Here is a 22,264-nt window from a genome sequence, read left to right as displayed (position 1 = left end):
CCAACGTAGCACTGCCGAGCCTATAAGGGTGCTGCAGGTTTTTCCTCCCAAGGTGGAGAACCTTGCATTTTTCGGTGTTAAACACCATGAGGTTCTCGTCTGCCCATTTGCTGAGCTTGTCCAGGTCAGCCTGGATCACCCGCCTATCTTCTGGCGTGGATGCTTTGCCCCAAAGTTTGGTGTCATCGGCGAACTTACTAGCATCTTACTAGCAGACATGTCAAACCAGCCGGATTCTCCCACAGTCTGGAGTTGGCTTTTCCAGGCACCCCAGGTGTTTCACTCCAGCGCTCTCCCAGACATGTCTGCAATGCAGCTGTGTCCTCCGTGCACAATTTGGCAGCTGTTTCTAAATCAGTAATTATGGGGCACTGTACAATTACCTTTTATATATCTAATTAAACCACACAATGGATGCTGTATCATTCATTGCCATATTGCATTCAGTAATTCCTTTCAGACTTTTTTTTTAATTTATCCTGACTATGAACACTGAAGCATCTTACCCCTACTTAAATCCATTGAAGAAATCCCAGCCTTCTGCTGCAAACATTTACCCAGGAGCACACAGAGGAACAACTACAAAACACACTTTTTTGTTGCCATTTTCACTTTTGAAGCTCTTCCTGGCAGCTTTGCCCCAGACCCTGGATTTGGCCATGTCAGGACTCAAGAATAGAGACTTTCTGTTCAAAGACGATGCCTTCCCCTGCTCTGTGCACTGAATAGGGAAGTCTGCCCAAGTTTTTGATTTTTTTAAATCATTTCACATGTGTTTTCTGAAGTGCAGGTGGTTACCTTAGTCCGTGTTGACTCTTCTACGGCGTCTGTGCCAGGAAAAGACCTAATCGTGGGCCACTGCAGACAGAAAAGATCTGCTCGTTGTAGGTCTCGTCCGCTCTCAATGGGGTCGTGCTCCACATACGAGTGCAACACCTGTACGCTGTTATATTCTCCTGTCAGGTCTTCTTCCAAGTGGTCTGAACTTTAAAACAAGAAAACAATCCCACCCTGTGTCCTACCAGGAGTCATTGTGCGCTCTGCTCACATCGCACAGGTTTCCCTTTGAATGCAGCGTGCTCCCTGGAGCTCCTTGGGGAAGGCAGTATTGCATCTGCATGGCGTGTAACTCAGCTGTGGCAGCAAAGTACAGAGGAAGAAGGTACAGAAATGTGCTCTTCATGGCAATATTTTGTGTAGCACAAGGGAAATTTTGGGGGAAGACTTTCAAAGAGTGGTGTTCAAATGAGCCTGTCCTTTGCAGAGCACGCTCCCTGTAATGTTGCTCTTCCTGTCTTTATTTCTAACCCTGTGCTCCTTTTAATTTATCTGCTCCCTGTCTCTTTAATCACACTGTTTCCCATTCTCCTTACAGAACAAGCAAGAGCAACAAATCCGTTTTTAAATATTGGTGTGTAACATATGAGCAACGGTGCACACATCCTTCTCCTCCCCTCCACGCCTGCCTTCTCTTTTTTGGCGGAAAGCTCCTGGGGGCTTTCCCCTGCATCCAGACAGCCCCGAGGGTCAGGGCCGTGTGCTGAGCGGTGTCTTCAGGCTACTGGAAACCGTGCCCAAGAGAAGCAGACCTGTGGGGCTGTCCCTTGAGCTGTGTAAGTTTTATACTGAGTATTTAGCTGCATTTTACCAGTCTTCCAAATATGACTCTAATTCCAATCATTTATTTTTTCCACATTTAGGATGTAGACAGTGAGTGATGCCAGGAAGTGAGCTTACATTGTCTATGTGGAGAATAAAAATTTACATTTCCAAGAGAAAGTCAGTCCCCAGCTCCATAGTTAGGTATAGAAAATCCAGAGCTCGAATGACATTCTCCATAGCTGTTAGGTTAAATCTCAGTATAGTAGCTGAGAGCACAGGGTTAATTACTTTTGTTTTTATTGTAAGTTAGATGTAGGCATTGCTAACGTCCCTCCTGGCGTGGCTAGTAATGCTGGTGGGGAAGGGAGCGCGGTGTCTCTGCTGGCAACCGTTCGAATGTGGGGGCTGTTCGTTGTCGCAGGGAGAGCGGACGGGGACAAGGTCGCATGTTGCTGGAAATGAGCCCAAATCCTCGAGATGCCTTGGAGTACGGGAACCAAGTTCAAGTGACCAATTTCAAGACAAATAGAGTCACGGAGGAGTAGATCTCTTCAGACGTGACATTAAGGTTTAGCTTCTCTCCACTGGCGAACATTGTTAGTGGGTTTTGCTGATTTTCTTCTAATGATTGATTTTAAATGCACATGCCAGTGATGGGCTTTGGGAGAGGGAGAGCTGTTGTCCCCCCAACCCCTGGTCCGATGCTTGCGGCATTACATGAGCTCGGTTGCTGCACAGAGGTCCCTTAGGAAAGCAGTGGCCCAATCCAGATGCACACGCTTTAGTCTTTGCACCACAAACTCACTTCTCATCTCCCCCAAGTATTCTGGTGTCGGTATTGTCTGTGATTACAAATGCAACGTGTGCATCGACAGTTCATACAAACTGCTCATTTGTCTTTCTTGCAATCCCTTGCCCTTGATCAACAGCTGGGCGTGACTTTCTCTGAATGTCTATAGGATTTTAGACGCACAAAAAAACCCTCCTGAAGTGATAAGAAACCTGGATGAGGGATTTCAAAGAGAAACACAGAAAGGCTCCTCATCGATTCATTCTGTATTTCCGAAGCAGGGTAAAACCTTCCTGTCTGGGGACACAATGCTCGGCTGCCGTGTTGCACAGTGGGTTGTTGCACGTTCCCCGTTGAAGTCGTGTTGCTCTCGTCTCTCCCTTTTCTCTTCTCCTCTCCCGTGTGCTGAGTTGCTCTGTTCTTGTACGGGAGCTCCCTGCACCCCTGGTGGGACGGGGACATATCGATCACATGCACAAATACGCATCTAGAGCCTCCAAATTGTTGCGTAGAGCTGGGGCCATGTGAGCTCGGACCTCTCCTCAGGACAGACCCTTGGCTGACTTCAGTTCACTGCAGGGAAGCAATGACAACATCTCTCATCTGAGGCTCTGCCCCTTCAGGATAAAGGATCCTCTTTTGTTTCCTGAAGTTGTCTGGATGGAAAATGCTTTTTTTTCAGATTGGGCAGGTGGCCAGGGCTTCTTTGGGAAGGCTTACATTGCAGTATAAGGTAAGCCATCAAAGGAATTGCTCCTTGTTGCATAAAAACACAACCGACTGAGCACATGTCTGAGGACAAGTCTTGCGTTGCACGCTTGGTGCTGGTTAACACATAACAGATGAGGATGTTTCCCAGCGTTCATTGCCATCTCCTTCCTGAATCTGGCACATATGTAATAAAAGCAACAGTATAAAATAGAAAGTGCTTTGCTGTGTAGATGTGTGCAGACTTGTTGCTACAAGTGACAGAGGATTTTGGTGCATCTGTCTATATAGTATAGCACGATTAAACTGTGGGGTAGGGGAGGTTGGGGCTAGCTACTGTGCTGCCCCAGCAGTGTTTCCTGGGCTCCCGGGGGCCTCTGGGAGCTGCAGCCTCAGGGATCCCGCAGCAGGGAGCCTGGCCATACGCTGGAGTATAGCTTCGGCCAGCCAGGCTCGTTTTTGGGGCACGCACTCCCACCACATGCACTACCAAACTTTTCTTGGAGATCCCAGGGTCAACCCCCTCCTCCCCACAAAGCTGCAAATCAGCAGTGTCGGAAGCATCTGCCTGTGTGGGGTGTGCAGCGCCACAGACTGTGCACCCCTAAAGGCTTGTCTTTGAGGCAGTCTATCGTATTGTGCTCCCGGCCTTCTTCCAGCCCTCAGTAGCCTCTCCTGAGGGGCACGACTTCTCCAACACCCTCGCCATTGGTCCTGCTGTGATGTCAGCCAGCTCTTTTAGCACTCTTGGGTGCATTCCCTCCAGACCGGCTGACTTGTGCATGTCCAGCCCCTCCAGCTGTTCCCTCACAAGATCTGCTCCAATTCTTTCTTTGTGTCTGGCACAGCACAGTGGAGATGCTGGCCTGTAAAGGGGCTTTGATACCAGTTCGATCTGGAGCAGTGCTTCCCACCCAGGTGCTGTCAGCTCCTGAGCCCTGGCAGCTGTGCAAATGCCGATACACTGTTCACAAAACCAACCCAAAGCTTTGAAATAAGAACCCAGCATCAAAACCATGTTTGGCCCATTGTGGCCTTTCTCAGTTCTTTGCACCAGAAGAACTGCTCTTTATTTTTAGTAGCGAAACAAGTGACAACATAGAGCATTTTCTGAGGGTGCCTTGAGTCAAATGAGTCTAAAAACAGTGGAGAACTAGTGATGTGGCCTGAGAGGCAGCTAGCTGTGTTAGTGTGAAGTCAGACAGACGGCAGGATCGAGATGCCCCTTGTAGACTCAGGAGGGCTCAACCCCTGGCCCATGGGCCAGATCCTGCCTGCAGGCCAAGTCACCCAGCCCCACAGGTCCAGTGATTTGGTGGTGGGTGAAAGTTTGGAGGTGTTGGGAGCCCCCGGCAGTAGCAGAGGAAAGTAGGAGACTGGGGCACACGCTCTGGGCACCGACCCGGGGCAGCAGGCGAAAAAATCGTAGCGGCTGCACTGCCAGGAGCACTGCTGGGGATGCTGTTCCCCCTCCCTGCTGCCCCCCACCCCCGGCACCCTGTACCCCGGGCACTCAGACACAGTGGGACGTGTGCTGGGCCTGGGCCGCTTGTGCTGTCAGACACACGAGGCCTCTGGTGCGTGGCCCTGGACTCGCACACCAGAAAGCTTGAGCACTGCCAGAGTCGCTGAATCCCAGATGCACCAGCTTTCTGGAGCAAGTGCTCAGCTCATCAGAGGGTAAGAAATGATGTGCATAGAGCAGGTGTGCAATGCAGAGGTGTTTATTTTAAATATAAAAGGGAATGGAGGGAGGGAGGGGAAAGGGGGACAGCGCTGAGAGAGGGGAACACAGTAACCAGGTAAACCCCCGAGGGATGCAGGGATGTGGAAGTGACGGATGAGAGTTTGGAGCCGGTCCCTCCCAGCGGGGCGCTGTGCATGGGGGCTTGGGAGACGACCCCTGGGCCAGGGCAGCAGCAGGGTCCAAGCGGGAGCAGCTCCTGGGATGGAGACCCCAGCCCCCCCACCCCGGGGGCACCGAGGGGATGGCAGTCGGGCGTGGGGGGGGCACAGTCTGTCCCGCGGGTCATGGCCGGGACAGGGATTGGCTCAGGGCTGGGCTGGGGCCGGGCACAGGGTCAGGGGAGCCGCGTTCCTGCCCCCAGCATTGACACCAGGATTGAAGTAAGGGCGCAGGGTCCCGGAGAAGGAGTCAGCGAAGGTGAAGAGATGGGACCTGTCGGTCACGTTGTAAAATGAGACCTCGCCCCCCTCGTAGTCCAGGAAAACCCCCACCCGCCTGGGCCGCACGCTCACGGGGAGCGGGGTCAGGGGGGAGGTGAGGGCCTCGTATCCCCCACCCCACAGCCGCATGACCCAGTATCCATTGCGAGTTGTCAATGTGACCCCCCCCTTCCTGGGCACAGACTCCCTGCACACACCCAGGGTCCAGCGCGTCTTGTCTCCCACCTCCACCTCCCAGTAGCGCCTCCCGCCCGCGAACCCCTCTGCGCCCAGGACTTCTGGGTAAGTGTCAAATCTCTCGGGGGTGTCGGGCACATCCAGTCGGTCGTCTCCGTGTCTCACACATTTCCAATCCTCAGACAGGACGAGTTCGGGATGAGCTGTCCCTGGGTCAAGAGCCACGTCCGCTGGGGAGAGAGTCGCGGGTCAGGGCGGGGGCAGGCGGGTCCCGAGATCACGGGGAACTCGCCGCGTCCCAGGAATCGCGGGTCGGTCCCGGCTGGGAGTCACCATCGCCCCACGGGGAATGGGGGAACAGGAAATGGAGAAACAAGAAAGCGGGAAGTCCCCACCGGCCCCTTCCTCCCCGGGGCATTCCCCGCCTGGGCGCTGGGGCCACGAGGGGGAGGGACATGGGGTGGGGGCAGGGCAGGCCCGGGGAGGGGGAGGGGCATGCAATGATGTCATCCCAGCAGGTCCCTGCCCTGCCCCTCCCCCACACCTAGCGGGGCTGCTCTGCCTGGGGGGCAAGGGGAGTGGGCTCCACCCCATGAGCTGGTGTCGCAGGGGCTGTGGGGAAGGGAGTGGGGGGCAGGAAGGCTGCAGGGAGGGGGGACGGGCTGGGGGACAGCAGGGAGCAGAGGGGCCCATTGCAGCCTGCCCGGGGGAGGGGGGGCAGGGGGAGCGGAGGGCAGGGCCCGGGGGTCTCTGTGCCTGGGCCAAGGTCACTCGGTTTGCTGCCGACAGCAGGTGGGTGCCTGCCCCCCACCCCAGGCTGGGCTGCTCTGCCCCAGGGGACCCCCATGTCCCCAGCCTGTGGGCACAGCACTGCAGCCAGGGCAGCCCACAGCCAGCGCCTCCCCAGAGCCAGCGCAGGGCAGGGCCGTGCATGGGGCTGGGCGAAGGGGTGGGGAGGGAAGGGGAAGGGCAGGGGGCACTGACAGGGGCACTAAGCACCGGAGAACAGGGCCCATTGCTGGTGAGTCTGGGGCAGTCGAGCGGGGAGGGGGCATTTCCCCACTGACTGCCACAAACCTCTGGGCTCAGCTCACAAGAGACATGTCCCAGGCACCCCCGCCATGTGTCTGCTCTAGGGGTCTCCACCGGAGGACCTGCACTGGGACAAGGACACCCCGTGTACACGGGACCTGGGACACTGCTGGCACCGGGCCGTCTGGCCCCAGAGTACTGTGCAATCCCAGGCCCGGGGGCCCAGTTGCCGCACTGGCCCCCTCCGTTGTGCCAGAAGCTGCACATCCAGATGCAGTTTCCAAACACATGGAAGTGACCTGGGAGCAGAAATCCCAGTGGCTCCCAACAGGACCGGGGCTCTGGGGCCACTTGGGGCCTGTGGAAATGCAGCCCTGGGAACAGCCGGAGACTCCTGCAGCGCTTGTGCAGGGGGGGCTGGGGAGGACGAGCAGCCTGGGATGGGGTCTGCTCAGAGCACCGGTGTGAATGGACCTGCCCCTCTTCTGTCCCCAGACCTGCTGTGACATTTGCCCGCTGGAGGACATCGGCCCCTGCGCCCACCCAACACCCCCGCTGAAAACAGAGACAGCGCCAGCCCACTTCTCCTCCCAGAGGGATTTGTCCCCTGTTGTGAGCTGCACAACTCCCCTCCAGCCATGCCCAGGCCCCCCGGCATATACAGTGCTGGCAGGGACTGGCTCACAGCCCCAGGGACCATGTGTGCTCTCCACCCCCCAGAGCCCCTGCTCACTCAAAAACCAGCTGGGATCAGGGCAGGGCTGGGGGATCCCTGCAGGGTGGGAGATCTCGCACCCTGGTCTGGGTGTAGCCGGGCCCAGTGCGGGCCCTCCCCCTGGTCAGTCTGGTCTAGGCTCCTGTGACCCACAAGGGATGGTGACAAGCTGGGCTTGTGCATGCAAGGCACCCCTTGGGAGGGCATGGTGCAGTGGGTGCAAGCTAGTTGAGAAAACCTTAGGATAGACATAGGGAAAAACTTTCTTTTCTGCGTGGGTAACTACAGTCTGGAGCACACTCCCAGCAGAGGCAGTACAGTGGCCATCCCTGGAGGTGTTCAAGAGGAGGCTGGACCAGCACATCCTGGAGCTCAGTTGAGCCCCATTGCCTCCTCCCTATGGCAGGTGACGGGACTTGCTGAACTTACTGGTCCCTCCTGGTCCTTCTTCCTATGACTGTGATTGTGTGTGTGTGAGGAGTGGGACATGCTGGGTTTCATTGCAGAGCCTCTCCCATTCATGAAAGGTGGCCCAGCTGAGCTCAGCTGCACCGGGGGCAAGTCCCAGGTCACCTCGAAGCAGCACCTCCTCCATGGGTCTGGACAGCTCCAGCCTGACCTCCCCTCCCCAGTGTCCCCCGGGGCGGGAGGTCTGTGCACACCTCGGCCTACCTCACCGTGAACCCAGAGCTTGGCCCAGAGCCCCCAGGAGTGCCTCCACTGTCCCCTGTCCCCACTCTCAGGAAGCAATGCTCCAGGGGAGGTCCAGGCAGGGCTGGGGGGTCCCCGTGGGGCTGCAGCTCTTACATCACCACTCGGGATGCAGACTGGCCCAGGACAGGCCCCCCACACTCAGCCTGACTCCAGGCTCATCTGAGCCACATGGGGAAGGTGACAGCTCCGGGGAAGGTGAGTGAGACTCCCCAGATTTCCCTGCCAAGCCCCCACCACTCAGGAAAGCCTCAGGCCCTCTCCACACCACAGACTGAGCTGGGTCATCAAAGCCTCTTGAAGGACAGATGCATTTACCCTCCTGGGTGAAACCAGCTGCTGGGCTGCAGCTCTGTGTGGGCAGGACTGCGCTGGCTGCTGCTTTGCACCATCACGAGCAGGAAACAGCTGCAGAGACCAGGCTGGGACCTGCCAGTTGGGTCTGTGTTTGTTGCTGCCTGGAGGGGTCTGGGGGCTGCTGGCGCCTGTCTGCACTCCCAGGACAAGCCCGTGCCTGGCTAAAGCTGATGTCTGGGCCACCTCCCCACTGCCTTAGGGAAGGGACCGTTCTGCCCCGCTTTGCAGCCAGAGCTGACATGACAGACACGGGGACTGAAAGCCTGAAGGCCTGAGTAAGAGATGCCCGGGCCAGGAGAGAAGTTTCCCTAGGATCTGCATTCAAAGGAAGTGGCAGGGCAGGGACTGAGCTGCATCCAGGGCAGGGAGTGGGTGGAGGGACAGAAAGCCCCAAATTGCCGGGAGTAGCAAGCAGCAGGTAGGGACGGGCCGGCCATGGGGCTGGAAGAGGAAGCCCAGAGCATCATGCTGTAGGGGCCGAACATAGCTGGAAAGGAGCTGGGAATGGGGAGGAGGGAACAGCCTCTTGCTGCCTCATCTGCCTGCGCTCGGGGCCTGTGCACAGCCCTGGGAACGGGCAGGATGGCCCCAAGGGGATCCCGGGGGTGGTGCTCAGCTCCCTTGGGTACTGCAGGCTGCACCACACTGCAGGGCCCAGGGACTGAAGGCTGTTGGACACTGTGAGACCTTTCCCATTGCATGCAGAGACCCAGATTTCACTTCAGCCCTTGCCCTTGAGTTGAGATGAACCCAGAGATTTAACCAGGACACGGTGTGGCAGCCCCTGGGACTGGGGCACACGGAAGAGGATAATCTCAGCGCACCGGCACTTGGCTGTCCAGCCCTGATCACAACATTACCTCCTCCCTCCCGCGGCAGGAACAGGGATCCACCTGTCTGACCATTTCCCTGTTTCCTGTTTCGCCTGTCCCCACTGGAGTGACCCAGCCATGCCCTGCATGGAAATTACAACAGGATCTTTCCCCCTGCTGATCCAGAGACCCTCAGACATGGGCTGAGGAGACTGCTGCAGGACCCTGCCATGTGCTGTGGTGTACCTCTGAATTTCCTTAGCATTTCCATCATGCCTGGGATGCTGCACGGGGTCTTCACTTCTGTAGAAACAACTTTTGCTTCCTGAAACTTCACATCCTGGCTCCTAAGAGGAACATATCCCCCATCATCGCTCAGCCCAGGTCTTCCACATGGATATTCCTGTCACAGCCCAAGCAGGAATCTCCTGGGAGGGGAAGGGGAAGATACCGCACCTGTCCAAGGTCCTTTTCACATCCTAGAAAGGGAAACATGAGGGTAAGAGTGATTATTTCCTTGCTGGGTGAAACCATCTGCACCAAAGTTCAGTGAGTTTATGACTTGTCTGTTCAATGGGCATCCATTTCTTCACTGTCTGAAAATCCCTAAGTCTGCCTCTGCCTGCTGCACTTGGATGCAGCCAAGGGGCGATGAACCATTTCTTTGCTGTCACCTCTGTCTCAGCATTACATTGCTCTGAACATTTGCATGGCTACCTCCAGATGTGCTTTCCTGTCCATTTTGGCTGCTGACAGAAATGATTAAAAAAAACCCCAAAACCCTGGGCTTTATTGGAAGAGGTAGCACATTAGTTTGACCTCGCTCCACAGCATCTGTATAGATCATGCACTTCAGCAAGGCTTTTTGGTGCTTTAATATAAAGCAGATTCAATCAATCATTAGAGATAATCTCCAGAAAAGCCCCATTGAAGTGCCCAGTCTACACAGACATTGGGAAACAAGGTCCAACTAATGTGATGCCTCGTCTGGGGACGCGCTGGGTTCAGTGCGGGGACACACTGGACGTACAGTACAGCCCTTTTTATGCTCATGTCTGTAAGGAGCCTTCATGACTAATAACCTGGCACTTCTCCCAAATCAGAATTTCCTCCCAGGACAATCTCCAGACTGATGGAAAGTCTCACCTGAGTCTTGGCCCAGTCTCCACCAGGTCTGGGGGCCAGGCCGAGGGCTGCTTTGTGCCAGACGGCAGCAGCATTGGGGGCCGCATCAGCAGCGCACGCTCACCTTCAGCAGCTCAGCAGGGGTCTGCCGGCTCTTCTCCTCTATCTCCGAGATCAGCTTGCGCAGGGAGGCGCTTTGCCGGGAGAGTTGGGCTACGTTGGCCTCCAGGCGCCGCAGCGTCTCCCTCTCCTCCTCCTCCAGGCTCTGCAGGAGCCGCTGCTCCTCCTCGCTCACAAAGCGACGCAGCTTCTCGCACTCAGACCTGATGCTCTCTTTCTGTCGCTTTACCTTGTTCTTCCAGGACAAGCAGCAAAAACAAGTGTGAGCTGCCATCTCCACTTTCAACTTTGCATTGGCAGAGGGAAGGCATGAACTCAGGGTGTGCAGCCCTTTGTCAGTAGCTATAGTGTCACCACATATATGATACACACATTACATATAGTGGTGCACTCTCTAGAGAAAGGATCACACAATACTTTCACCCCATAGCAAAAGGGCTGCTATCCAGAGCAGAGATTTAGGATCTGGGGCCTCTGTAAAGGCTCTGGGGCTTGCAGCAAAACCCAGTGGGCCATGGGTCATCTCTGGCCGATCTGTCGATGTCAGTGCTTTTGTGCCAGGTCTGGGGTTGTCCCTGGGTCGAGACATGCAGGAGATGCTACATGGAAAGCACTTGGAGCCTGTGTTGGCCAAGGGAGATGGGTGGGAAGGACCCCAAGGGAGCCCCCTTGGCCAACAGGAGCTCTCTACATAGGAGACAGGCTCCTCTGCCAGGGGCTTTTCCCTTCCAGGTGGGGAAAGTGGAAGATCCTAAAATGACAGCCCAAGAACCAGGAAAAGCACAGAAGAGACATGTGAGGAAGGGGCTGCAGGGCGGAAGAAGGAGCCCACACCAGTCCCACAAAACATGAACTCTGCCCCGGTGAGAGCTGCCCGGGCCGGGGAGCCTTGAAGCCCCTGTGCACGGGCCCAGGGCAGGGGAACACGCACTGCCTCCCCTTGGCCCTGGGGTGGGGAACAGCAAACTCCAGAGCCCCTTTCCCTTCATGCGGGGGCACGGGGGGTGAGAGAGCTCAGGGCTCCCCCTCCCCGCAGGGCAGGGTAATGCCGAGTGCCCAGCCTGCCCTGCCCCCGGGCCCCGCAGGAACGGCTCTGCACCACTCCTCCTCTGCTTCAGCGATGCCCATCCTGATACGAGGCTTTTAGACTTCAGAGAGCTGCTAGAGGACTATCACAGAAACCGAAACACTGCTGTGATGGAAATCCTGCTGCGGTGCCACAGCCCTGGGACAGCTGGGACAGGCAGAGACATGGGCTTCGGGGTGTGCAGAGAGTGCGGCAGCTCTGGGAGCAAACATGGCTCCAGCTCGCAAAGTGTGGCCCATTTTATGGGAGGTAAAGTATGTCGTGCAGGCGAAGAGCAGTGGCTTGGTACCACCCCTGGGAGAGTGGCAAGGAAGGGTTAAGCTGCCAGCACCTCAGCCCAGTCTGGTCCCAGCTCTCCCCCAGACCGCAGCATCCCCCGATGTCGAGGAAGAGCTCCCTCCATGACACACAGCCCCGCGGGGCAAATCTTGCAGCTCCCCCACCCCTCACCGCCAGCTCTGCCACGGGAACGAGCTCTCGAGGAGCACAGACTGGCACCTGCCTCCCACGCCGTGGTGGTGTCCTTCTCCGTGGCCTCCATCGCCAGGGCTCTCTCCAGCCCCTTCCTCAGAGGATGCAGGGCCCGCTGGAGCTGCACCTGGCAGGAGAAGCATCAGATCCTTATTCCTGACCCTGACACGTGTTGGGACAAAGAGGGTTTGATACGGGATCAGTAAATGTGCAGGGAAAGCAAGCGGCAGAAGCAGGCATGTGGGGGGCTTCCTGGCCAGCCCCCTCCCCGCTCCTCTCGACCCCTCGTTGCAGGCGCTGGCTCAGGGGCGCTGGCACCGGGTACAAGCAGCAGCTGAAACTGCTGTGAGGGGAGAAGTCACCTCAGGGTTGCTCTGCAGACACGCTTCATGAGCAGGGAAAAAATCTGCTGTTTTTTAGCAGCAAAAAAATGGCTCAACATCTCCCTCCAGCACCAGCAAAGTCCAGCTGCTGCCCCTCGGCAGAAGTGCATTTCCCAGAATGCCCTGTGTGGCAGCAAACCACCTTGGTTTCTCCCCAAAATCTCTCCCCTGTAACAGAGCTGGCTCCCATCCCTGTGCCAGGCACGAAACATTGGCAGGGCAGGGTCCGAGGGCAGACCTACTCAGAAAGCCCAGTGGGGCTGCGTGGGCACCGGAGCACCCAGAAAAGGGTCCATGTGCTGTCGGGGACAAAGGAGCAGGTTCCCTGTTGCACACAGTCATATATGGAGGCAGCCAGCTCTTATCGGTCCCCAAGAGCTCCAGTGGGCTCAAAAACAAGGACCCGGCACACAAGCCCCGGTGAGAAGAACGCACAGCTGGTTTTGGAAATGCTGTGCCCTGCACGTGGAGATGCAGAGCACAAAAGTAGAGAAAAAAAGCAGGACAATTAATGTAATTAGTATGAAGGATTAAGACTTATATATTCAGGAATAACTAACTGATCTTTGGGGCACCAAGGGAGGCTGGTGAGTTCATTGATGATGAAGTGCTCAGCCATGGATTGGGTGGGACTGTGGAATTCATGGATATTAATTCATTTTGGGTGGAATCAAGGAGGCTGGTGACTAATCATGAATTAATCTCCTGTGGATTAAGTGAAGCAGGGGGATTCGGTGACAACCACTTGATCTTCTCTTGTACGAATGGGGGAGTGTTGAATTCACTGATAAGTACTTGTGGTGCCGTGCACCAGGAGACACTGTGACTTCTGGCTTGGGGCAGCAGAGCGAGTGGCAACTGCCGACTGAGGGGTTCAGGATCCCAGGGGTAAGGCTACACATTTGGACACTTGGCCAGGAGTAGGAAGGAGCAGGATGTAAAAGTGGAAAGAGGCTTGTGAAGAGGACCGTCCTCATCCAGGTGGATCTTAGCTCTCCTCTTACCATCCTCTTATCACCTGACCTCTCTTCAATTTTCTTAACAACCAGGTATGGCAGGGAGATGTAAGGGAACAGGAGGTGGAGACCTGGACAAGAGAGGTGGTGGCTGCCGCGTGCTCCTACCAGAGGATGCTTTGTCATCCCCTTACTGTGCTGGCATCTAGTCTAATGAACTGTAATCCAGAGATTTTTTCTGGGAAAGGGAGAGAAAAGCATTCCCAACTCTGGAGTAATGTGGATTTGGAGGCTCTGGCATCCATGCTCTATGATCAGCCAAAACCTTTCCCGAAGGACAATCCCGAGGCCTGGAAACTGATTCCTTAAAGCTCCGCACTCCTGCAGCCATTCAGCGTGAATCTGGGGCCATTGGCAACACCTCCCAACTCAGTGTCAACCACAGACTTTCTGAGCCCAGTTCCAGTCCAGTAACAAGGTCACAGACAGGATTGTTGAACAGGATCGGGCCCCTGCCCTGCACACCCCAGGGCCCTCCCGGTGCCTCCTGCTCCAGACACATCGCTCCCACCTACACAGCCCGTGCTGCCGTCTCCCTCCGAGACAGCTCCTGAGCTGCCGCACAGCGCAGCCATGACCCCTGTCCCCTCCAGTCTGGCCAGTTATATCCCATGAGACTCTATGAAACACTTCATTTAATCTAGAAAATGACCATACTTTTTCACATACAACACAGCCTTTCCCCTCCAAACCAGCTGCTGGAAATCGTAGTGTGCATTACATGTGAGAAATGTGGTGAGAAGAGTTTCTGCTGAGCAGAAGTGAAAGTCAGATCTGCACTGGAGCAGAAGAGGGAGCAGTTTCTGCTCCCAGGCTGCTGCTCCTCTGTTACTTGCTACAGGAAAAGCTCTTTTATCTTTATTCTGCCTTTGAAACCCAAGTTGTGTCATATTCTGAGCTGCATTGTATGGAGAAAATACTATCAGCCCTCTGCGTTGCCCTGTTCAGTTTGTTCTGGGGGCTGAGCTGAGTTCAAAGGCCAGGGATTGCCCACCCTGGGCCAGGGATCCCAGGGGCTGGGACACACGGCAAGACAGGGCCAAGGGGCCCAGAGACTTGACACAAAGAGGGCTGAGGCCAAGGAAATTGGGGGGCTCAGCACAGGACGTGCCCCAAGGGCAGCTGTGACACCCTGTAGTAACCACCTTAGACCAGCCCTGTTAGCTAACTTTGCTAGGCTTGCTAAGGTGGCCTTAGCTTTTCTTTCCCTCCTGTAGGAAGGAAGCACCCCGAAATCCCACAGTGGGTTAAGCAACCCCAAGGTCTGCAGGGTCTGTGCACCCTGTGTGGCACAGAGCCCTACCAAAGACCCGAGTCCAGGGGATCACAGCGGTTACCCCAGGCTTGTGACTGGGCTCCAGGAAGGGGGTTGACTGGACTTAGGTGCTGCAGGGGAGACACTCAGAGCGTGGTTTTTGGCCAGGTGCAGTGAGGTGGGAGGCTCAGCACAGGAGCAACCCAGACTGGCCCTCCACCGTTAACTAATGTTATCTCTTGGGCCAAATCAGTTCTGAATTCTGTCAGCGAAGCAGAGCTCAATCACTCAAGTCCGTGCTGCACGACCACCGGCGAGTACCCTCCCTTGCGGACACTTCAGCTTGGGACTTCAGGTACTGCCCGGTACATGGCAGGCATCCTCTGTGCAAGACACAAGCCCAGAGGCCTCGGAGTCCAGATGCCCACTAATTTCACTCCACCAAAAGGCTGAAGGAGCAAGCTAAAGGGAAGCCCAAGAGTTGAACCCTATGAACATAAGTCTTGTCGCCAAGATCCTGCATCGGGAGGCATTTGCAGACTCTCTCAGGGGTCAGCTTGCCTGCAGTGCAAGCAGTAGACCTTCAACTCAACTGCTATAAGTCATTCAAGACCGAGGAGAGGGGGATTGCCCTTCCTGGTAAGTACAACCACCTGAGCCGAAACCAGTCATGGTATCTCTCCTGCCAGTGAGTTTTGTTCTGTTTGTTTGTTTAAAGCCATTTTTCACGTTCCACGCCAAATCAGCCAAATCAAGTCCAAGTCCATGAGTCAGTCCAGAACCGTACGTGGCCCTACAATGGGCACACGTCGTCCACCCCCACCAGGGGCCTCAGGTATTTCCAAAGTCTTCTGACAGGCAGCCTATGTGCAGGCGCAAGCCCGGAGGCTTGGGCTTTGGATGCCCCCAAGTTTCGCCTGCCCTCGGCCATATGGGTGCAGACGCAAGTTAGGGAGGAGCCTCCCATTTCCATAAAGTGGGCTTTGAGCCCCAACACCCCGACAGGTACTAAGCCACGCCAGGAGAACAGACATCCCTAGGGACACTTAAGGAAAACTGCATGCTTGGACCCAAACACACGATGTTGCCCCTGCCAGGTAAGTGTTTGTGTTTTTTTTTCCCTGTTTTTTTGCACCGGTCCTGGAAGCACTGCAATACCAGGTCAATGCATGGAGTGGATGGAGCACGCTCCAGTTCCACCACCCAATACCAAAAAGAATCTGCTCAATAGAGACCTCCTATGGAGGACATATCAGAGACAATTACCCTGGGGAGCTCGCCTACGTGGTCACGCTGCTTCCCTTGCCAGGTAAGTGTGTGTCTGTGCAACGGGCTCTCCCAGGGCCAGTGGTGTCACCTACCTGGTAATCCTTGGCAGCCTCCTGGATGGGGAGCACTGTGTGACCGCGGTGAGCCTGGGACTCCCTGCAGATCACACAGATGGCTTCCCCGTCCTCCTCACAGAAGAGCTTGAGTTTCTCCTCGTGCTCCACACACTGATTCTCCATCTTCTCCTTTCCTGGCTTCAGACTCTGCTCTTTAATCTCCTCCACCAGGGTTTTGAGCTGAGTGTTGAGCTGGGAGCTCCCAACCTGGAACTCTGCTCTGCAGTTGGGACAGGGGACGGCGTCGCCTGAGCCACGGACACGGTCCTCACAGTATCTGGGTGATGCAGGCTCGGCAGAAGTTGTGCCCACACCTGATGGTCACCGGCTCCTGCGGGAGGTCCAGGCAGATGGCGCAGGCGGCCTCTTCAGCCATGTCCTGTCCTGGAGGGTCTGAGGCTGCACGGCCCCGGCTTCTGCTGATTGCTCTTCCTGCTCTGTGCAGGCTGGGCCCATCCTGGGTGGTGCCTCCCTGAACACAGCAGCTGATTTCCTGCAAGTCAGCTTCTAACAAGAGAGAGGAGGGGCCGAGGGAAAGTAAATGGAAGAATGAAACTGAGTGGAGAGGAAGGAGGGGTGAGGGCAAGGGAGCAATAGAAGCAGGGAGGAGGACAGCTGGGGAGACAGGGTGTTCACAGGCAGGGGGGCAGTTGGCAGAGGAAGCTGCTGAAACACCAGAGTCCCTTGGAGCCATCGTGACACTAACAGGGTCCATTAGCCTTCCCAGGCATTACAGAGACCTGGGTCCAGCACCCAGACAAGGGAAGTGAGCCTAGACCTCGAGCCTTTGGGCAGGAACCAGCCTGTCACACAGCGGTTCCCTTCATTTCTCCCTGTCAACCCCTGCATAACTGTCCTCACCTTATGGGACCTCTGTCGGCTGTGATGCCCCTGACCTGAAGGCATTTGCTATCACCCCGGGTGCACCCCAGCTATGTGGAAGGGGGGATAGCTGATAGCCCCTAGAAGCAGGAGCAGGGCTTAGCAATCCCAGCACGGGTGCCAATGTGCAGCATGTTCTGGCATTTTTCTTGGCACATGTGCCTCAGGTCAGACAGCAGGGAAAGGGCTGGGTCTGCGCTGGCACAACAAGGATTAAGCTCATGACGACTCCCAGACCATCTGCCCCTTGCACAGCTCAAACCACAAGATCAAAGGTGCTTTTTTATCAGTTCAATAATGACATCATAGTTCACTGCCAAGAAAAGATGGTGTGAGAAAATGAGAGGGAAATACATTATATCAATATGATATATTATTACAATATTATACAATACTAACCAATAGTCCATCACGAATGATGCAAAGGAGTGACTACATGGCCGGCCCTGCCTCTGCCACCTTTGTTTCTCCCCAAAATCTCTTCTTGGTGACAATGTGGTGAGGACGGGCCCAGCAGAGGAGCCGTGCCCTGACCCTGTCTCGTGCGGGACCCGGCGCTGGCTGCATCCCTGAGGGGGGTACCGGCTCCCTCCGCCTCCGGGACTGGTATCGGCTGCCTGGGGGGGCATCCACGGGGGTGTGGTGGAGAAGGCAGGGGGCTAGAGTCTCCCCGGCAGCTGGTGATATATTTCGAATTGGTTGGCCAACAGCCAACCAGAGCTGGCCTCCACTGGACCAGGTGAATGAGGTCACAGGGGATATGTAAGTCAAGACTGCCCAGGAGGAGGGGCAGCAGTCATTCGGGGGACTCATAGGAGTTTATCATCTGAAACTGGCTCTCTCCCCCAAAACTCATGAGCGGGAGACGGCCTGCCTCCAGAGGGAATTTCCACCAGCCTCTGCATGACACTTCTGAGTAAACGACTCCAGATCTGGGTAGATGTCTAGCTGGCGGTAACTCAGATGAGTGACCAAAAGGATACCTCAGCCGGACTGTCTTGCTCTATAGGATTTCTATGATATTGCTCTATCTTGTACCCTATTTTCACCCTACCCCTGTAATCAATAAAGTTCTCCTTTGTGACCGGTGTGGGAGACTTCTTGAGGGGTGAGTCTAAATTATGCCCAAGAGACCCCTTAGGTCTGCAAACTAAGACTTTCATTTTTTGGGGCACTTCCCCAAGTTGGGGGCCAAGTACCTGTACTGGGTCGAGTACCCGTAGGACTATTATGCCTGTGTTTCCCTGAGGACACCAGGCCGAGAATGAGTCCCTTCTCGGGGTGGTGGCAACTACGTTACCCCCAGGCTAGCAAGTGTGCTCCAGGAAAGGGGTCAGTGGGATGTAAGACGCCCCCAGGGAGGCACCCAGAGCCTGGGAGGTGGGCGGCTCAGCGCAGGAGTGCCCCCTACTGGCCCGCCACACATTGTGGCGGTGGTGGGATCCAAATACCCTGCTGTATTATGGGCATAATTTGGGAAGAATAAAAGAGTCACTGAAATCCCTTGAGCAAACATTTTGTAATCTGGCATCGGGTTGACTGCATAGTGTAGATGGCCAGGATGTCGGATGAGTATGTGCAAATGACCGTGCCCGAACTAAAAGAACTGGAAGAAGGGACAGGCCTTCAAGTGAAGAAAGGGCTAAAGAAGGAGGAGCTGATTAAACTCCTGTGCAATAATGACTCAGCCACAGAGCCCCTTCACGCACGCCAACTCCTGAGTCCTCCCCAGAATCACATCCCCACACGCCAAGTCCACAGCCCTCCGAGGGATCACCCCCTATGGAGGAAGGCTGGAAGTACCAGATGTGGCTAGACGCTGAAGAGCGGGAGCGACCGAGCAAGCTCAAGTAGGAGCTAGGGTTGAAAAAGATGGAGCTGGAGGTCCAGCGTGAGTGCGAGAAGGCACAGATGGAACTGGAGGCCCAACGGGCAAAGCAAAGATGGAGCTGGAGGCCCAGCGTGAGTGCGAGAAGGCACAGCTGGAGCTGAAAAACATGGAGCAGGAGGAGAAAAGGATGGAGCGGGAGGCCCAGCGTGAAGAGGCTCAGCTCAAGCACGCTTGTTTCCATAGCTCTGTAAAGCTACCGACCCAAGCTTTTAAAGTGGGGTGGGGAGGTGTGGGAGAAATCCACCTTTGTTTCTCCCCAAAATGTCTGCCCAAGGGCATGGGGGAGGGGCTGCCCATCAGCTGATGGTGGTGGGGAGCCAGGAGCGCGTCATGTTGTCTTGTGTCTGGTGGGTGGTACGGGGTCGTGGCACAAGGTTTGGGCAATTTGGCCTGAGAGCAGGACATTTCCAAAGGTAATAATGAAAGGACCCTTCCCCCACCGCGCCTCAGCTGTGGGTCAGGTTGAGGGTGCTGCTCGGCTTCCCCAGCCCGGGAGGACCCTTCCCCTGCTCCAAAGGCCTGTGGCCCTGCTGGGGAGATCAGCCCACATCTGCGTGCGTGTGTCTAAGCGTGCAATTAATGCACAGAAATAAACTCGTGCTTCTTGATCTGGCACAGGCCGGCTAGGCGCTGTGAGCGTATCAGCCGCTAGGCAGCTGGGTTCGGGCTCGAGTCGGGAGTAAAGCAAAGGCAAATTTACTGCTGGCTCACACGTACAACAGTTAACGGAAAGGCTAATGCGACAAACAGGTAATAGAGTACTACAGAGCTAGCAGTGAATGATAATGTCATGGTAAAACACGTGGAGGCTTTCGGGTCAGGTGAGGAGAAGCTTTTGTTCCAAGCTCCAGCTGCGGAGAGAGCTCAGGGCAGCAGGGATGCACCAAGCGCTCCAGAGAGGTCTCTCCCTTCACGCACCGTCATCCAGTCCGTGTGCTTTTGAACAGCCGTTACACAGGACGTGATTGTAGTCAGTTTTCCCGAGCAAGCAGTCAGAGATGACAAACACCTTTTCTGTTATCTCATAAGCAAGGGACACATGCTTCTCTGCTGTCTCAAGGCTGCGGTTATGGGTGAAGCAGATCGCTTGGGAATACAAGGAACAAACATTTCCTTCTGTCTTTGCTCTAACACACAGAGCCAGCAATTTCCCACTTAACTGTCACGGTCATTTCCAACTTGAACTTAGCTTGACCAAAGTTTAAGGCATCCAGTTATTGTGGAATCAAACAAATGACAGATGGACCGAATGACAAAGAGTTCCCACGTGGGCTTGGCAACTTATCGGCAGTCCCTCTATACCAGGTGTGCGCCAAGCTGTTCCAGCGAAGTCAGGCATCCCCAGGGGATCAGCGCTGTCCGAGGGGTCACTGGGAAAGTCCCTAGATCAGGATCCAGTCCTCTCTCCCATTGGGAGTCCGGGGTCCAGGCTTGGTACAGCGATGGTCCTTCTGTCCCGTGCTTCGTGCTGGTCCCTTGGCATGCGTGCTCCTTTACGCCTTATCTTATGCTACTGTGTTAGCTCAGAGCCATTTATGATCTTGCCTGACAGCTGTTACCCTGTGGGATTAGGTGGTGTCAGAAATTATCATAAAAAGATTACTGCCTAAATTTGGACTCACCCAGTAATCAAATCACACCACATCACTTTGTGGTTTGAGAGTAACATTTATTCTCCCTCAGTTCAACCCAGCTGGCTACTTCCTTTTTGGAATTTGTGGACTGTGTCGATCGTATCTTGTGGTCAGGTTTGTTATTTCAGGTCACCTTTAAGCAAGAACCCTTGGGTGAGCTAAAGTTTGCGGTTCTGTTTTCTAGTTCCACTTTTCGGGGCCCAGTTAGTCTTATGATGGGTACAGAGAGTTAATTTTAACATTGCGGTTATACTTGCGACAGACAAGGTACAATTTGCGGGTTGCAATCTTACAAGCTTTGCCTTGGCTAATATCAACTGTCAGACTACTGTGAGCTGTCTCCAGGAAGCGGGTATTATTTGCTATAATTTGCTCATGAGCCCCTTTGGTTCTGGCATTCACACTGCTCCAGAGTCTTTTGCTTGTGGGCACGCCATTTGAACGTGCGCCCTGGAGCAATAACTCCGAGGAATATTGCTCCGGACTTTCTACGTGCACAGCACATCCGGCTGCTGTGACGGGGTTGCAGTGCGCTGCAGAGGGGTGGCTGGGGCACAGGGTGGCTGGCACCTGGCCGCAGCACTGTGTTGTTACCCATGGAAAAAACTCTGGAGCAGACTGGCCCTTGGCTGCTCCAGAGTTGATTTATTTTGTGCGCCCTAATAGGGGCACACGTGTAGATGCAGAGACATTTCCTGCAGAAGTAGTGAAGCAGCTCTGCAGTAAACATTTTATGTCATGTGCCCTATGGAAGAAAACTGGGCCCTTTATGGCCCCCTCCCAGAGGGGCAGAGGGCTGTGGCTGGGCGGGGGCTGTAGTGGGCTCTGAGGGCAGGTCTGTGGTGCCTGAGGGGCAGGAAGCTTTTCCCGTGCCCTCCCACCTCCACCTGGGCCCCCGGGGTCTGCCCCAGTGGTGACAGGACAAACAGATCCACCAAACCCTCATCCCCAACCAGGGCCGCAGACGACGGGCTCCTTTCCAGCCCAGGAGATTCAAGACACCTGCGGACATGGATGATTTTCCTAATGTCCCCCAGGACCCAAGGGGAAACTGTCTCAGAGCCCGGGGGGGGCAGTTGGCTGTTGCCCTTCCCCTCAAGTAAATGTTGGAGGGACACGAAATACAGCCCTGCGTAACTGTTTTATTTTTTTTTTCTCTCCTGTATAACTGCCATGCGGCACTCTCACATTTATGTAACCTTGAAGTCTTGACTGTTAATCAAAATGAACGCTTTGTACTTTTCTCCGTTGGCAGTAAGCTACACATGCACGTTTTGTAAGTTTCATTTCTTATCTAGAAGTTATTTTTGCAGAAATGAAACTTATGTAGAAAGTCTGCCTAGCAATTACTGTGTAAAAGAAATTATCCTATCCCTGTATGCTTAGCTTATATCATAGTTAGTGTCACAGAGGCAGTCCAGCCAACATCTATAAAAGAGGCAAAGAGGCAGGAAATAGAGACGACAACTGGAAAACTCTGTAGGCCTGATCATCCTACACACCGGTTCTCAGCCTCCCCGTCTGGGCGTATCCCAGTGAAAACAAAGGCCTCGAAAACCCGACAATTAACAACGACTCCCCGTGTTACAGTTTTGTATTCAATATCCCATCTATGAGCTGTTGACCAGTTCTCGGACTACGGAGCTGGCAGCCGCACCGAGCTTTGGACTAGCTCCACTGTTGGAACGCAAGGGCTAGCTCTAGAACCTCGTGAACCAACGGACATCCTATAGACTTATTACAAAGAAACTAACAACTTACTCTAAGTCGTCTACTTGTGCCAACTTGGCGAACCTCGAGGGCGGCTATAAAGCTACCTCCAATCCTGCCCCACAAGCCACACACTCGCACAGCCTCGCAAAGCCCGCAGCTCCCCTAAGCGGTGCCGGAACCGCTAGCCCGGCGTTCCGCCACACCCTGTATG

General features: G+C 55.1%; 2 protein-coding genes and 1 pseudogene across 2 annotated transcripts in view; 1 reads left to right on the top strand and 2 right to left on the bottom strand.

Annotated features, from left to right (window-relative positions):
- The window catches only part of LOC149875565 (uncharacterized), a 5,145-nt gene extending 2,998 nt beyond the window's left edge, over positions 1-2,147 (top strand). The window contains exon 4 of the mRNA XM_090055990.1: positions 2,024-2,147. Coding sequence (XP_089912116.1) covers positions 2,024-2,147 — 124 coding nt within the window. The remainder of the gene's footprint in view (positions 1-2,023) is intronic.
- Positions 2,148-4,639: 2,492 nt separating this feature from the next.
- LOC149875563 (E3 ubiquitin-protein ligase TRIM39-like) lies at positions 4,640-16,107 on the bottom strand. The gene is made up of 6 exons (XM_090030941.1): positions 15,910-16,107; positions 11,926-12,021; positions 10,341-10,571; positions 9,548-9,570; positions 9,338-9,438; positions 4,640-5,694 (listed from the first exon to the last, which is right to left on the bottom strand). The coding sequence occupies exons 1-6, from the start codon at positions 16,054-16,056 to the stop codon at positions 5,153-5,155; spliced, it is 1,140 nt and encodes a 379-aa protein (XP_089887067.1). The 5' UTR covers positions 16,057-16,107; the 3' UTR covers positions 4,640-5,152.
- On the bottom strand, positions 15,673-15,827 carry LOC149875564 (U2 spliceosomal RNA; annotated as a pseudogene).
- Positions 16,108-22,264: the final 6,157 nt, after the last annotated feature.

The sequence above is a fragment of the Crocodylus siamensis genome, chromosome 1 (genome assembly GCF_052110815.1).
Source record: "Crocodylus siamensis isolate JL-2025a chromosome 1, ASM5211081v1, whole genome shotgun sequence".
Taxonomy (NCBI): Eukaryota; Metazoa; Chordata; order Crocodylia; family Crocodylidae; genus Crocodylus; species Crocodylus siamensis.
The sequence above is the reverse complement of the archived record's forward strand: the minus strand, read 5'-3'. Positions and strand labels throughout refer to the sequence as shown.

Bases quoted from the DNA above. Each gene is read 5' to 3' on its own strand.
- LOC149875563 (XM_090030941.1), bottom strand. From the start codon at position 16,056: ATGGAGAATCAGTGTGTGGAGCACGAGGAGAAACTCAAGCTCTTCTGT. The intron at 9,439-9,547 runs GTGCGGTATCTT...TGTTCCTCTTAG, and splicing joins GTGAAAAGGACCTTGGACAG to GAGCCAGGATGTGAAGTTTC. The intron at 5,695-9,337 runs GTACACCACAGC...CTCTCTCCCCAG, and splicing joins AATGCTAAGGAAATTCAGAG to CGGACGTGGCTCTTGACCCA.